The sequence below is a fragment of the Brachionichthys hirsutus genome, chromosome 10 (assembly GCF_040956055.1).
Source record: "Brachionichthys hirsutus isolate HB-005 chromosome 10, CSIRO-AGI_Bhir_v1, whole genome shotgun sequence".
Taxonomy (NCBI): Eukaryota; Metazoa; Chordata; class Actinopteri; order Lophiiformes; family Brachionichthyidae; genus Brachionichthys; species Brachionichthys hirsutus.
Genome location: NC_090906.1, coordinates 11974496 through 11988895, shown reverse-complemented (window position 1 = coordinate 11988895; position 14400 = coordinate 11974496). Strand labels below are relative to the sequence as shown.

The 14400-nt window shown below is 48.5% G+C and overlaps 2 protein-coding genes across 3 annotated transcripts; both read left to right on the top strand.

Annotated features, from left to right (window-relative positions):
- The first annotated feature begins 2919 nt into the window (after positions 1–2919).
- Positions 2920–4857, top strand: camlg (calcium modulating ligand). The gene is made up of 5 exons (XM_068744892.1): positions 2920–3082; positions 3361–3809; positions 3926–3991; positions 4107–4301; positions 4847–4857. Exons 1-4 carry the CDS (start codon positions 2932–2934, stop codon positions 4296–4298), a joined length of 858 nt encoding a protein of 285 aa, XP_068600993.1. The 5' UTR covers positions 2920–2931; the 3' UTR covers positions 4299–4301; positions 4847–4857.
- Positions 4858–6122: 1265 nt separating this feature from the next.
- On the top strand, positions 6123–14063 carry ddx46 (DEAD (Asp-Glu-Ala-Asp) box polypeptide 46). Of its 2 annotated transcripts, none has more exons than XM_068744203.1 (23): positions 6123–6225; positions 6459–6629; positions 6904–7023; positions 7172–7259; positions 7347–7515; positions 7607–7872; positions 8560–8670; positions 8752–8917; positions 9003–9123; positions 9209–9384; positions 9536–9657; positions 9872–9950; positions 10562–10644; positions 10925–11089; positions 11191–11353; positions 11434–11627; positions 11716–11853; positions 12110–12259; positions 12366–12593; positions 12708–12926; positions 13217–13361; positions 13587–13660; positions 13751–14063. In XM_068744203.1, exons 1-23 carry the CDS (start codon positions 6191–6193, stop codon positions 13796–13798), a joined length of 3231 nt encoding a protein of 1076 aa, XP_068600304.1. In that variant the 5' UTR covers positions 6123–6190; the 3' UTR covers positions 13799–14063. The 2 variants fall into 2 exon arrangements, with proteins under 2 accessions (XP_068600304.1, XP_068600305.1); XM_068744204.1 differs by having other exon boundaries at positions 6126–6207.
- The last annotated feature ends 337 nt before the right edge of the window (positions 14064–14400 follow it).

Genomic DNA, 14400 nt, shown 5'->3' with positions numbered 1-14400 from the left:
AATCTGATTACTCCCTGCATTTCCTGTGTTGAATCAACAGACAGTTCCTTGAGAATTGATCTGTGCAGCAAGGTTTTACCTTGGTGCCTGAAGTGGGGGAAAAAAAACATTTTTGCATTACATCATGAAAATAGCAAGACCCAGTCACCTACTCTGTCATATTGTGCACTAGAGTTATGTAATCTGATTACTCCCTGCATTTCCTGTGTTGAATCAACAGACAGTTCCTTGAGAATTGATCTGTGCAGCAAGGTTTTACCTTGGTGCCTGAAGTGGGGGAAAAAAAACATTTTTGCATTACATCATGAAAATAGCAAGACCCAGTCACCTACTCTGTCATATTGTGCACTAGAGTTATGTAATCTGATTACTCCCTGCATTTCCTGTGCTGCATCAACAGACAGTTCCTTGAGAATTGATCTGTGCAGCAAGGCTTTACCTTGGTGCCTGAAGTGGGGGAAAAAATTGTTTTAGAATTACATCATGAAAATAGCAAGACCCAGTCACATACTCTGTCATATTGTGCACTAGAGTTATGTAATCTGATTACTCCCTGCATTTCCTGTGCTGAATCAACAGACAGTTCCTTGAGAATTGATCTGTGCAGCAAGGTTTTACCTTGGTGCCTGAAGTGGGGAAAAAAAAAATGTTTTAGCATTACATCACGAAAATAGCAAGACCCAGTCACATACTCTGTCATATTGTGCACTAGAGTTATGTAATCTGATTACTCCCTGCATTTCCTGTGCTGAATCAACAGACAGTTCCTTGAGAATTGATCTGTGCAGCAAGGTTTTACCTTGGTGCCTGAAGTGGGGGAAAAAAAACATTTTTGCATTACATCATGAAAATAGCAAGACCCAGTCACCTACTCTGTCATATTGTGCACTAGAGTTATGTAATCTGATTACTCCCTGCATTTCCTGTGCTGCATCAACAGACAGTTTTGAGGCAGCATTAAGGAAGCGCTTGTTTAAACCCTTTCCTGCTGTCGTCATGCAATGAACTCCCATTCTGTTGGCGAGCTGTTGAAAGTCCAGTGTGTTAAAAACAATATTATTTGCAGATTATACTAATTTCCTCTGTTGTGAGGATAATGTGGAAGAACATTTGGATAAAGTTGGGAGAGAATTGCATTAACTGAAGAGTTGGCTGATGTAAATAATCTAATGCTAAATTTAAATAAAACGAAGTAGATAATATTTGGAAACAGAGCAAGTATACAGAAAAACTCCTGATAAGTGAAGTAGAAATTGAAAGTCTGAAATAAAAATCATCATTGTTCATCGGTCGTCATTGTTTCTCATGTACTATTCCTTCATGCTACCTTACAATGACTATGTGGCAACAATTATGTCAACGACATTCAAAAAAGAGCAATAATGTTAGTAACAAAATCATCTTATCCCAGGGTACCAACAAACTCACAAAATTGAAAATACTTAAATTTCAGGACCTGGTCAATTTCAAAACTGTTCAAATTTAGAGTAAAACAAATCATCAGATACCAGAAATATCCAAGAGTTTTCTAACTGAGGGAAAGTACAGTCTGAATGTCTAAGAGGAACAAGCATGTTCCAAAAAACAGCCGTAAGAGCAACTGTTAAACTGTCAACAATAGGTAGATTTAAACAAATCTTCAAAAATTACAGCACAAATACATAAGGATGGTTTAAGAGGTATATTGAAAAAAAGTACATTGTGTGTGTATATATATATCTATATCCTTGTGTTTATTAGTCCTTTTGAGTTAAAATACCGTAAATAAATACGGTATACATACATCTGAAATTAAGATCCCAATATTTTCCAGTTCCTTGCTAGAGTCTATCAAAGCTTAAGAACATTCTCCACTGCGAAACAACAGGAATGTCAAACATACCAGCAGCAGCAGCTCAGAAACACAATCTTAAATCGGGATTCCTGATTTAAAGGACGCTTCTCCCCCTTTAAGTCTTCAGAGAGCTTACCTTCACTGGAAGTTTGGGAACCTGACGGGTAGACAAGTCCCTTTTCTCACCAACAGTGAAGCTCCTGCAATGGAACTGGATTTGTGGGATAGTGGACTTGCCAGCAAAACGCTCTTATTTATAACCATCCAAGCTTGTCCTTGAACTTTGATGTCAAAGATCAAAGGAACCAGGAGCTAATTTGATAACATCAAGGGTAATTGATATCATACGCAGCCTTTGATGTTAAAACACACACGTGAGAATTGATCTGTGCAGCAAGGTTTTACCTTGGTGCCTGAAGTGGGTAAAAATGTTGTTTTAGTATTACATCATGAAAATATCAAGACCCAGTCACATACTCTGTCATATTGTGCACTAGAGTTATGTAATCTGATTACTCCCTGCATTTCCTGTGCTGCATCAACAGACAGTTTTGAGGCAGCATTAAGGAAGCGCTTGTTCAAACCCTTTCCTGCTGTCGTCATGCAATGAACTCCCATTCTGTTGGCGAGCTGTTGCTTGAGATCTGTTCATTTATATCCATTTAACTTGTTGATGCAGTCCGTAAATCTTCCATTTCAGTTATTCCTTGAACCGTTATATCTGACCAACGTCTGCCGCCTGCTGGACGACGCGAGTATTACCGTAGAAACTGTTGGGCCACGTCGTGGAGAGCGCCTGGCGGATGGGGACGTATGAGGACGGATGACACAGCTTTTATTTTTATTTTTTTATGATAGTAATCTCTCACACGACCCTGCATATTGGGCTCCCCTGGTCTAATCATTGCTTCTTATAGATAAAGCTGGGGCGTTTTGCTTCTTCAATCCCGTGACGTCATCCGTGTGCGTCCTTTCTTCAGACGCCTGGTCATTTCTCCCGTAGACTTTTGGGCTTTTGTGTTGCTGCCATGAAGCAGTAGAGTCTGCGTATCGCGTTTATCCTAAAAGACTTTGTGGTTAATCTTATTTATTCCAACATGGAGTCCGGAGAGGCCGCGGAGGAGAAGACGGGAACCCCGACGGCGGCGCAGAGGAGAGCCGAGATCCGGAGGAGGAAGCTGCTCATGAATTCAGAGGACAGGATGAACAGAATCGTCGGCTACGCTACCAACGAGCCTGAGAGTAACGGTATGCCGTTATGATTATAGTCGCTGTAGATTTAAAATAAATGACAAACCAGAGAGCAACACGTTTGTTTGTTCCCATATGAGAAGATCAAAGTACATTAACGGTGTGTGACGCGTCACGTGGCATCTTCTAGCGTAGATTCCAGCAGTAATCCTCTTCCTCACCGTCACGGCCCTCCGATGACGTCATCCTGCGGGGTGACGGCGTTCCACTCTTCAGACTATAGTGAAAGTGAAACGTAATATTTAACAGTGTCTGATGTCATCGCTTGCCTGCAGCTGGAGCCCCTCGGCGTCCCACAGAGCCCCACCTCCACCTCGATCTGGACGGGACGGAGACGCGGTCCTCCTCGTCGTCTTCTTCTAGACCGTCCCCCTTTCTGCCAGAGGCTTTGGGTCACGGGAGCCGCTCCCACAACGCCACCCCAGAGAGGAGGGCCCCCCCCCTGCCGGGCTCCGTGGAGCGGCACGGAGGGTCTTCGGAGGGCGACGTCCGACAAAGACCGAGGGGGGGGCACGTGTCTGAAGATCTTGGCGCTTCCCGAGGCCTGCAGACGTACCTTTCCCGTTTCGATGAGGCCATGAAACTGAGGGGCCAGCTGGCCAATGAGAAGCCGGCGCCGGACGGAGCGTCTGACTCGGAGGACTTCGATCCGTTCAGAGTCTTCAGGCTCGTCGGCAGCGTTCTCCTCGCTGTGTTCGTCAGGCTTTTTGTCTGCAGGTATCTGGTGAGTCTGATCAGTCGTAATGGAGATTGACTTATTGATCAGGATGCAGACGGCCACTGATCGATCATTCAGTAATCGTTGGGCTTTTACTAAACGCTCATTTGTCTCCACTGCAGTCGATATTTGCTCCGTTTCTGACCCTTGAACTCGCCTTCATGGGGTTGTTCAAATATTTTCCGAAGGTGAGCTCTTACGATTCCTTTCCCACCGATAGAAAAGTGCTCGCAGGTCGATTTAGGTTTTCTATCATGGTGATAATATGATATAACTTCTGCCCCCCCCCCCCGCTTTGTCCAGGTGGAACAGAAGGCCCAGACCACCATGCTGACCACGGCTCTGTTGCTGTCCGGCATCCCCGCTGAGGTCATAAACCGCTCCATGGACACCTACAGGAGGATGGGTGACGTCTTCTCCGACCTCTGCGTTTACTTCTTCACCTTCATCATCTCCCACGAGATCCTGCAGCTCGTTGGTTCAGAGACTCCCTGACGGGTCCGTCAGGATGTCAGTAACTCCGCCCCCCCTGATTTTCAGCGTCTCCTGTAGAACCAGGGCGGGGCCTTTGAGGCTAGATTTGTTACGGACAGACTGGAAACGGATCCTTGCAGCCTTCGTTTTAAAGGTCTTTCATCAGATCCTTCAACCCGACAGGCTCCCACCAAACATCTCCAGGGAGCGCCGCGTCCCTTAGGAACCTCAAAGGCAAAGGGAGGAAGAGTAGCGAACAGGGAGGCACTCGTCATCCAGACTGATTCTTGCAGAGAGAACGTGTCTGATTCAAAGTTAACTTTCAGTCTCAGACGCATTTCGTTTCAAGTGTGAAACATTGGAATCGCCCGAGAGCCGAGGGGAACGGTACCAGCCAGTAGTTTTGGGCACGCCTTTCCATTCACCTATAAATCAGAATCTGGGATCATTCATTAGGAAATTCTGACAGTAAATGAAACCTCAGAATAGCAAATGCTTTCTAAATACTCACGATCAGGTATGATGGACTTCGTTAGGAAATGATTATTAATTGAGATTCGCTCTTCTAGGACGACTCGGCCACCGACTGAAAAATGAACCGTGTATTCCTGACGGAGTAGCAGATGAGGAGCCGGAGTCCGGAGATGCTGCTTCCTCCAGTCTCCCGGATGAGAAACAGATTCCCTCCAGATTGCATTTTCTCTTGCTGTCTATCGTCCGGCATTCATCTTATGCCATGAACAAGGTTTTCTTTCCGCTTCTCTCGGTCGGGAAGAGAGAATTAACATTTAATGTTATTTTCTGCAGCTGTGTGCTGAAAACACAAAACTTGTAGAATATTTGTGCAGAATGAGTAGTAGAAGGACGGGGGGGGGGTTCTCAGCAGAACAATGTGAGTCGGTAGGACTTTGTGGTGAGGTGATGTTTCTGGCTTTTTGTTCAAGCCTCTTATTCATATATACTTTAGATATACTTCTGATATGTTCTCGCTTTACTGCTTTTGAGTTTTAGTGTAAATATATTTATTCATGTGAATATAATCTGTCCTAGTTCTCTTCTGTTTGACTGCCCCTGTGTTATCTTACATGTCTGAACCCGAGGAACAGAGTTCATGTCAATGTGGTGTAAACGGTCTCAAACTAATGCAGGAATATCTGAAAACAATCCTTCCAAATAAATACTCCTTGTGTGACATCATCAGTTTCGGCTAACTTTAATATCCAACGGAGCGGGAGGACGTTGGCTCACATTTCCAACGAAGGCTGCTGCAGTTTTGGCTTCACCAGCTGGGAAGGAGGACGTGTGATTCCGTAGAGGACGATCTGTGGGGAGGAGGACAAGGAAGGACAAGAGTAGTAATGTTAGAAAAAAATATTTACCGTATATATATAATATACCTAGTTTTTATGGGTTGCGTAAAATGTTCATTAACAGCACAAGCGTTGATTTATTAATGGACTTAATGCTAGACGTAATTTGTAACAGCATTTTAATTTTCGACTCGGTGGTAGAAGATGGATGGATGATTTCAAATCCTGGGGGACATGGCCAGCTAAGGTTACTTTGTTAACCCTATTATGAATAGTACTGGTTTATTGTTTATTGGGGGTGAATCTTCGGGGTTGGTTCTGATTTTCTCTCTTTTACAGTGTCACAAACCTGAAATTCACCCATAATGTAATTCAAATGTCGATGTATTTTTGTAGCAGTCATTGGGACCTCCTACCGCCAGATGGCGCTGTCACTTTCACCTTTTTGTAGCTGTCATTGGGACCTCCTACCGCAAGATGGTGCTGTCACTTTCACCCTACGACTTGGTCGCACTGTTCTTACGTAAATCCGGGAAGACCTATTTACAGCCAGCCGTACGCATGAACTAGAGAATTTAGAAGAATTAAGGTTTAGAAATAGCGATGGGACGGGAATCCAGGTATGGCGGAAACATCAGGTCAATTTGATTTTCCTAATTTCATCTGAACCGATTGTGACTGACTCATTTGGCTCTACGTGTATTTGAAAAAAGTTATTTTCATTTAAATAGCTAATATAGATTAGCATGCTAGCTACGACTAATTGACGATACACACCAGCCAACAGTTTTATTTCATATAGCCGCGCAGTATGAACGTAATTGTTACAAATGGTATTTTCTGCTAACGTGATTTATGGTTTGGTCTTCAGACATTACCGGAAACGTACCGCGTCTCGGGGACGGTCTGGTAGCCGATCAAAGAGTCGCTCCCCGGACAAACGTTCAAAGAAAGACGACCGAGACAGAGACCGAAGCAGGAGAGAGCGGTCACAAGGCCGGGACCGCCGCAGGTCCCGTTCCAGGGATAGAAAACGAGCCAGGTCGGGGTTCTTTGTTGATTTATATTACTATTAATAAATAGAAGAGCTGCCGACAAATCACCTGCAAGTGGATTCAGGTCTAATAATGTGACCATTACAATAGATTCATTAGGATGATGATGCCGAATCAGTGTGTTTTGCAACCCTAAATCAATAATAAAATAAAATAAAAATATAAAACTGAATTTTATTTCAACTATTTGTTTGTAGGTGAATAATATCAAAGCACGTTAGCAGAAACTTCCATTTGTAACTTTTAATTCTTGTTGTCCAGGCGCTCCAGGAGCAGAGACAGGAGGAGGTCCAGAAGCAGAGAAAAAAGGAGGTCGGGCAGCCGGACCCGAGCCCGGAGGTCTCGATCTGGTAGCCCCAGCAAGAGCAAGAGAGATGAGAAGTGGGTCCACTCGTAAAACTCACATACCATTACACGATTGTAAACTGATGCAGATTTTACATTTTACAAACATTAAAATATTATGTGACTAAGGTTTGTCAAACCAGCTGCACTGCTCCGATTGTCTTCATTGTTGCCTTCCATTCAGGTCGAGGAGCAGAGAGAAGGACAACGTTGATCCTGTAACTGACAAGAAAAAGATTAAAGAGGAGAAAGAGGATGAGAAGGTTGAGGATGTGAGTTCACCCAAGCCATCGCTCCTCTCTAAAATGTCGCATAGGAGAAACGAGGGAATGTCGCTGATATTTATTCTGCCCACGCAGCAAGATTTTGACCAGAACAAGCTGGAGGAGGAGATGAGGAAGAGGAAGGAGCGGGTGGAGAAGTGGCGGGAAGAGCAGAGGAAGAAGGCCATTGAAAACATTGGCGAGATCAAGAGAGAGTTGGAGGAGATGAAGCAGGGCAAGAAGTGGAGCCTCGAGGATGACGACGGTGAGGAAGTGCCGTTGAAAATAACCAGTCGAAAATACTGGAGTAGATAACCGGTGTCAAACTTAGCCCGACAAATGTCTCTGCATTTCAGACGATGATGAGGATATCTCGGCTCCAATGGAAGTCGATGAGGAGGAGGAGGAGGGGGAGGGGGAGGGGGAGGATGATGCGGAGGGGAAGGAGGAGACTAAAGAAGATGTGAAGGAGGAGGAGAAAGAGGAGAGTGAGAAGGACAAGGAGGCTGTCGTGGAGCAACAGCCTGAGGAGGACGACGTGGATCCTCTGGACGCCTACATGGAGGAGGTGAAGCAGGAGGTGAAGAAGTTTAACATGGGAGGCGTGAAAGGGAATGACAAGGTGAGCGTGAGGAGGAAATGCTGCACCGTTGCAGATGTGCAGGATTTCTTTATTTTAGTTTTACGCTGTAGATTTCTGATGCGCCATGTCAGCTTTTAAATTCTTGTTAACATTGCCGTAAATGGAGCTTCAAAATGTGTTTCTCAATATCTCGGTTGATTATTGACCAATGTTTATGGAATTCGACACAATCGTGGGGGGGGGGGGGTCCCTATCTCACATCGACATTGGATTTGTTCCATCTTTAATGCCTGAGGAAACAGATCCAGTTGAAATCGGGTTACATTTAGTAAAACGATTTAGTTTTTGGACCCTTTCAAGAGTATCTCTCTGATTCCCTCCACAAAGGAGGTTCTGTTTCTGCTGCCTTCACCAAGACGCTGGAATCAATGGTGGACAAACGGATTTGTCTTCAAAAGCTCCGGATCTAGAATCCAGAAGAAACCTCCGTTACAAAAAATGATGCTTTTACTTAACTTATAATTACGTCAAAGTTAATCCAGTCGCTAAAAGTTTGTTTTCATGGTGAAGGAATGTAAAAATAGAGATAAAATAAATGTAGGACAATATTTGTTGTGTAAATCACAAGATGGGGGGGACTGAGGGTCTTGACTGAGGTTCTTGTGGTCTCTGAGCGCTTTTCTAGTTGTAGATGAAAGTCTGTGAAACGTTTTTCCACTTTGACAGAAAGGAGCAATGACGGTAACCAAAGTGGTGACAGTAGTTAAGACCAAGAAGGGACCTCACACTCACAAGAAGAAGGGCGAGCTGATGGAGAACGACCAGGACGCCATGGAAGTGAGTCCATCATTGCGGCTCTCGGCGGATTCTTCTAAAGGACGCTCTTCTAATGACAAACGCAACCGGTGTGTCTGACAGTATTCCTCAGAGGAAGAGGAGGTGGATCTGCAGACGGCTCTGACGGGCTTCCAGACCAAACAGAGGAAGGTCTTGGAACCCGTCGACCACGGGAAGATTCAGTACGAATCGTATCGCAGGAACTTCTACGTGGAGGTGCCCGAGCTCGCCAGGATGACTCCGGACGGTCAGTAAAACGAACGCGCGACGCTCACCGCACGCCTTCGGCTGCGATCCCACTTCCCCTCACGCTGCTCGGCGTGAACCAACAGACGTTACTGCGTACCGGCTGGAACTGGAAGGGATCACCGTGAAGGGAAAGGGCTGTCCCAAACCCATCAGGACCTGGGTGCAGTGCGGCGTTTCTATGAAGATCCTCAGCGCTATGAAGAAGTGAGTCTGTCTGTCCGTCTGTCCGTCCTGCGCGCTCGTAGCTTTTGAACTCGTTTGACTTTTCCCTTTTCGCCGCTGTTCCCAGGCACAGCTACGAGAAGCCGACCCCCATCCAGGCCCAGGCCATCCCCGCAATCATGTCCGGCCGAGATCTCATCGGCATCGCGAAGACCGGCAGCGGAAAAACCATAGCCTTCCTGCTGCCCATGTTCCGACACATCATGGACCAGGGGCCCCTGGAGGAGGCCGAGGGGCCGATCGGTACGGAATCTCTCGCTCTTGCGCTAAGAGCAGGGCGAGTTGACGGAATCCTTTTCTCTGTTCTCTGGCACCCGTTCTGAAAACGCGAGGGCTCAAAGGCAGAAGTCGCTTTTCCTGATTTTGCCGTTCCGTGTTCCTCCCGCTGTCGCAGCTGTAATCATGACTCCGACCAGAGAGTTGGCCCTGCAGATCACCAAGGAGTGTAAAAAGTTCTCCAAGGCGCTGGGGCTCAGGGTGGTGTGTGTTTACGGAGGCACCGGCATCAGCGAACAGGTAAACGCGCACGCACACACACACACACGCACACACCGGTGCTTCCTGTTGGCTTTAAAGCGGCTCCTCGAGCCTCCTGCTGCAGACAAGGCGCGACTTCTGCACGATAATGTGCGTCAGAAGTCTCTCAAACGAGACGTGTTCCGAGAGAGAACTCTCGAAACCGTCCAGCCACGCCCACATCGACAGCGAGAGCTCTCGTCTTCGCCGACAGATCGCCGAGTTGAAACGAGGAGCCGAGATCATCGTCTGCACGCCGGGGAGAATGATTGACATGCTGGGCGCCAACAGCGGTGAGTTCGCACGCCCCCCTCCCTCCCTCCTTCATGTGGGTCCGACGTCGGCCACGCCTTGTTTCTGACCCCTTTTGTTAACGAAATGATCAAATACATAACGAGCCAAATTCAGTAGCGCTATGGTTTGACCGCCGTTCAGAGGCGGGGCTTCCTAAAGATCAGGGCGAGCCCAGGTAGGCGGGGCCGGCGCTGACTTCAAGCTCCACGGCGCAGATAACCAAATGTTTGCTCTGTGGATTTGTTTATCCTTAACCTGCGTCATGTAAAGCTTTTTTTTTTGTTTTCTGTAGAGACCGGAGTCTTAAATAGTTTCCACGCATGCGAGGTGATCTGATCCGTTTCCCTCGTAGGTGGTCAGACTTGCTTTGATGCGGCTCCGTCTCTTGTATAGTCACTTTTGCAGGTCCCTCGTGGCCCTCAGATGGTACGCAAGAGAAAACTAGGCCTAAATAAAATAAGCCCCGCCCACGTGAATCCGCTCCTCATTAGAATATGTTGAAGTTCCGATGTCTGCCTTCCTGTTTCATTGTTGTCTGGTAGTCTTCATCCATTGGCTGTCTTTTTAAAGAGGGCGTATTGAGTCGTGCCCTCTGACCTGTTGTGTGTAGGTCGAGTCACCAACCTGCGGCGGGTTACGTACGTGGTGTTGGACGAAGCGGACAGGATGTTCGACATGGGCTTCGAGCCGCAGGTCGGTGTTTCCCGCCTTTCTCTCCTCGTTCGCCGCGTTCGTCGGCTCCGAGCCGGACGCTTAATCCGTTTCACGTTTGAGTGTCGTTTCATTTCAACTGTCGGTTGGTAGCGACGACTGCAGGTAAACCTGCAGAGGAAGGAGGGCGACGGCGCCGCCAGTGTGAACGTTTACAGGCTGCAGTGAGAAAACAAAGTGGGTGCTGTGTGTGTGTGTGTGTGTGTGTGTGTGTGTGTGTGTGTGTGTGTGTGTGTGTGCGTGCGTGCGTGTCGTCCGGCAGGTGATGCGCATCGTGGACAACATACGGCCAGACCGTCAGACGGTCATGTTTTCAGCCACCTTCCCCCGAGCCATGGAGGCGCTGGCTCGCCGGATCCTGGCCAAGCCCATCGAGGTCCAGGTGGGGGGCCGCAGTGTCGTCTGCTCGGACGTGGAGCAGCATGTGGTACATTTTCACAGCTTCTATTCCGCTACGTACTTGGTGGCGCGCTACAGACCCTCACGTCTCGCCGTGTCCCGCTCTCGCCTTTTCCTGTCCGGCTGCAGCTGGTGATCGACGAGGACAAGAAGTTCCTGAAGCTGCTGGAGCTCCTGGGTCACTACCAGGAGACGGGTTCCGTCATCATCTTCGTGGACAAGCAGGAGCATGCAGACGCGCTGCTGAAGGACCTGATGAAAGCCTCCTACCCCTGCATGTCGCTGCACGGAGGTGCGCCTCGTCGCGCCGTGGAATCCACGAGTTCCGTCGTCACGGCTACGACGGAGACGGTGACTGTCTTCTCTTTGTAGGTATTGACCAGTACGACAGGGACAGCATCATCAATGACTTTAAGAACGGGGCGTGCCGCCTGATGGTGGCGACGTCTGTGGCGGCCAGAGGCCTGGACGTCAAGCAGCTGATCCTGGTGGTCAACTACAACTGCCCGAACCATTACGAGGACTACGTCCACCGGGCGGGACGCACCGGCCGCGCGGGCAACAAGGTGGGCTCCTCTAAAAGGGTTTGGGGCTCGCTCGAGTACGTGTCGGCTAACGCCCTCGCACGTTTCTACGCCCGCTCCCTCGCTCCAGGGCTTCGCCTACACCTTCATCACGGAGGACCAGGTCCGCTACGCTGGTGACATCATCAAAGCTTTGGAGCTGTCGGGCTCTTCTATCCCAACTGAGCTGGAGCAGCTCTGGGCCTCGTTCAAAGATCAACAGAAAGCCGTGAGTTCGGGGACGGTGGGGGGTGGGGGGGGGGTCTGGAACGTTTTAGTGTCGTGTAAACGAGTGTGTCGTCACCAGAATGTTTTCTAACCATTTTGATCGGCAGGATTTCTGTTTTCCGTGTCGTATGTTTCTGTCCCCGTTGTGTAGCCGTTAAATCCAGCGAGGAAATAAATAGATTCATGAAACATGAAGTGACGGTTGATTTTTTTTTTTCTTCTTCTACGCTTGCTCCTCCTCTTCTTCGTCCATGCAGGAGGGTAAGAGCATTAAGAGCAGCAGCGGCTTCTCGGGGAAAGGATTCAAGTTCGACGAGACGGAGCACGCCCTGGCCAATGAGAGGAAGAAGCTACAGAAATGCGCGCTGGGCCTGCAGGACTCTGACGACGAGGACGGCGCCCTGGATGTGAGTAACGGCGACGCGTCACCTGTGTCTCGCGTCCTCCTCCCTGTAGCTTTAAACCAGTGCCGATCAGCTGCACCCTGACTTTATCGCCCCCCCCCCCCCTCAGATCGAGGAGCAAATCGAGAGCATGTTCAACTCTAAGAAGAGAGTGAAGGATCTTTGTGCGAGCGGGTCGTCCTCCGGTGGTTCAGGAGGGGTCACGAGCTCAACAGCCGCTTCCGGGGGGCTGCCTGGCTTCGGGCCCACGTCTGCTGGGAACATCCAGAAACTGGAGATGGCTAAGAGGCTGGCGCTGAAGATCAATGCTCAGAAGAACCTGGGCGCAGAGGCTCAGGTGTGACGCCCGGCCGCTGACTTGTTGCTTCTTTAGTTTGTATTTCTTGCCTTGTTACGGTTCTTTTCTATTCTGGCGGACCAAACCGAACCGCTTCTTGTCCTTCTTGCGCAGGACGTGATGCAGCAGGCCACCAACGCCATCCTGCGGGGCGGTACCATCATGACGCCCTCTGTGTCCGCCAAGACCATCGCGGAGCAGCTGGCGGAGAAGATAAACGCCAAGCTGAACTACACCCCCGTGGAGAAGCTGGAGGAGGAGCGGCAGGCGGCGGAGCAGGCCGAAACGGTCAAGAGATACGAAGAGGAGCTGGAGATCAACGACTTCCCTCAGGTCAGCAGCAGCACAGGGCGGGGCTGCCGACGTCCGTCTGTCTCTTAGCAACGTGACTCAGAAAGTTACGGAGGGATCTCGATGAAATTCCCTCCCACCTTTAGTTCGATCGGCTTCCTGATTGTTCAGAAGGGTGGGACCCGATCCCACGCCCTCTTTTTAACCCAAGCCCTCGTATACTGGGGGGGGGGGCAAAGGGGCTCCGAACTGTCTGAACTGTCAGAAAACAACTTTGGATCTCTACCCCTGGAAAAGGTCTCTTAAAATCTCCCCTCTTCTGTTCTCCCCAGACGGCCAGGTGGAAGGTGACGTCCAAAGAAGCTCTGCAGAGGATCGGCGAATACTCCGAGGCTGCCATCACCATCAGAGGAACCTATTTCCCTCCAGGGAAAGAGCCCAAGGAGGGGGAACGCAAGATCTACCTGGCTATCGAAAGTAGGAGCTCATTTCTGTTTTTTATTCACACTATAAAATCATCCCTTCACTAAAACCTCTGAATTCCAATCGTTTTTTTTCCTTCCTCTCCTTTGGGACTTTTTACTGTTCGAGGGTTCTGTCTCCTCCTCCTCCTCCTCCTAAACCACCAGCATGTCCTCCTTCTCCTCCCTCCATCCACAAACCTCCTCACGGGTCTTATTGTGTGTTAATGTTGTTTTCAAGGTGCAAATGAACTGGCTGTGCAGAAAGCCAAAACGGAGATCACGCGGCTCATCAAGGAAGAGCTCATCAGACTAGTGAGTATTTTGGGGGTCTCTGATCTCAGAGTGACACGACTCATCGCCACGGCAACCAATCTAAGAGTCATTTTTGTCTTCCTTTTGCAGCAAAATTCCTACCAGCCAACGAGCAAAAGCCGATACAAAGTTTTGTGAAGGAGGAAACGAGGCGTCCCGTTTCTCAAAAGCCTCCCGTCATCTCTGCGGTTTCATTAAAATGGTCGAGAAATATTTTGTCTATATTTTTTAATGATATTACCCAAAGCTAGCGTGTGGTTTTGTTTTATCCTTTACGCCTTCGTTTGAGCCTCCAGTAATTTTTTTATATACAAATGATCAAACTGCCTGACGCCATGTTTTCACCTCTGATGGCGTTGAAACCCTCACAATTCTGCTTTAAATAAATGTCGTTGGTTCCATCGTTGGGTCGTGTTCTGTTCTGTTCTGTCTGCGTGCGGTTCCTCGGGTTCTGATTGGTCCAGCTGCTGGCTTTCCGAGGTTCTGCTTGATGCTGAGCTTTTTAATAATTCACAAAGCCGTCTCTGGATTATTCATCGCTACGTCTGGTTCTGTTGCTTTTAGCGTTGCTCCGATTCCGGACTAGAACTCTGGCCTTCCAGATTGGTTCCCCCCCCCCCTCACTGGGATGCAAACAAAGAATTCTGGGTTTTAAAGCGGAACCAGCGTTTTGGACCTTAAACTGGATCAGGAAGGGGCGGGGCAGGGGGAGGAATAACACCACCTCGCCTGCGCGGTTG

What these genes read in the sequence shown, in the direction of transcription:
- camlg (XM_068744892.1), top strand. Translation starts at nt 2,932, where the DNA reads ATGGAGTCCGGAGAGGCCGCGGAGGAGAAGACGGGAACCCCGACGGCG. An exon ending in TTTTTGTCTGCAGGTATCTG is followed by an intron (nt 3,810 to 3,925) that starts GTGAGTCTGATC and finishes TCTCCACTGCAG; the next exon opens with TCGATATTTGCTCCGTTTCT. An exon ending in TGTTCAAATATTTTCCGAAG is followed by an intron (nt 3,992 to 4,106) that starts GTGAGCTCTTAC and finishes CGCTTTGTCCAG; the next exon opens with GTGGAACAGAAGGCCCAGAC.
- ddx46 (XM_068744203.1), top strand. Translation starts at nt 6,191, where the DNA reads ATGGGACGGGAATCCAGGTATGGCGGAAACATCAG. An exon ending in AGGATGAGAAGGTTGAGGAT is followed by an intron (nt 7,260 to 7,346) that starts GTGAGTTCACCC and finishes CTGCCCACGCAG; the next exon opens with CAAGATTTTGACCAGAACAA. An exon ending in GGAGGCCGAGGGGCCGATCG is followed by an intron (nt 9,385 to 9,535) that starts GTACGGAATCTC and finishes CCGCTGTCGCAG; the next exon opens with CTGTAATCATGACTCCGACC.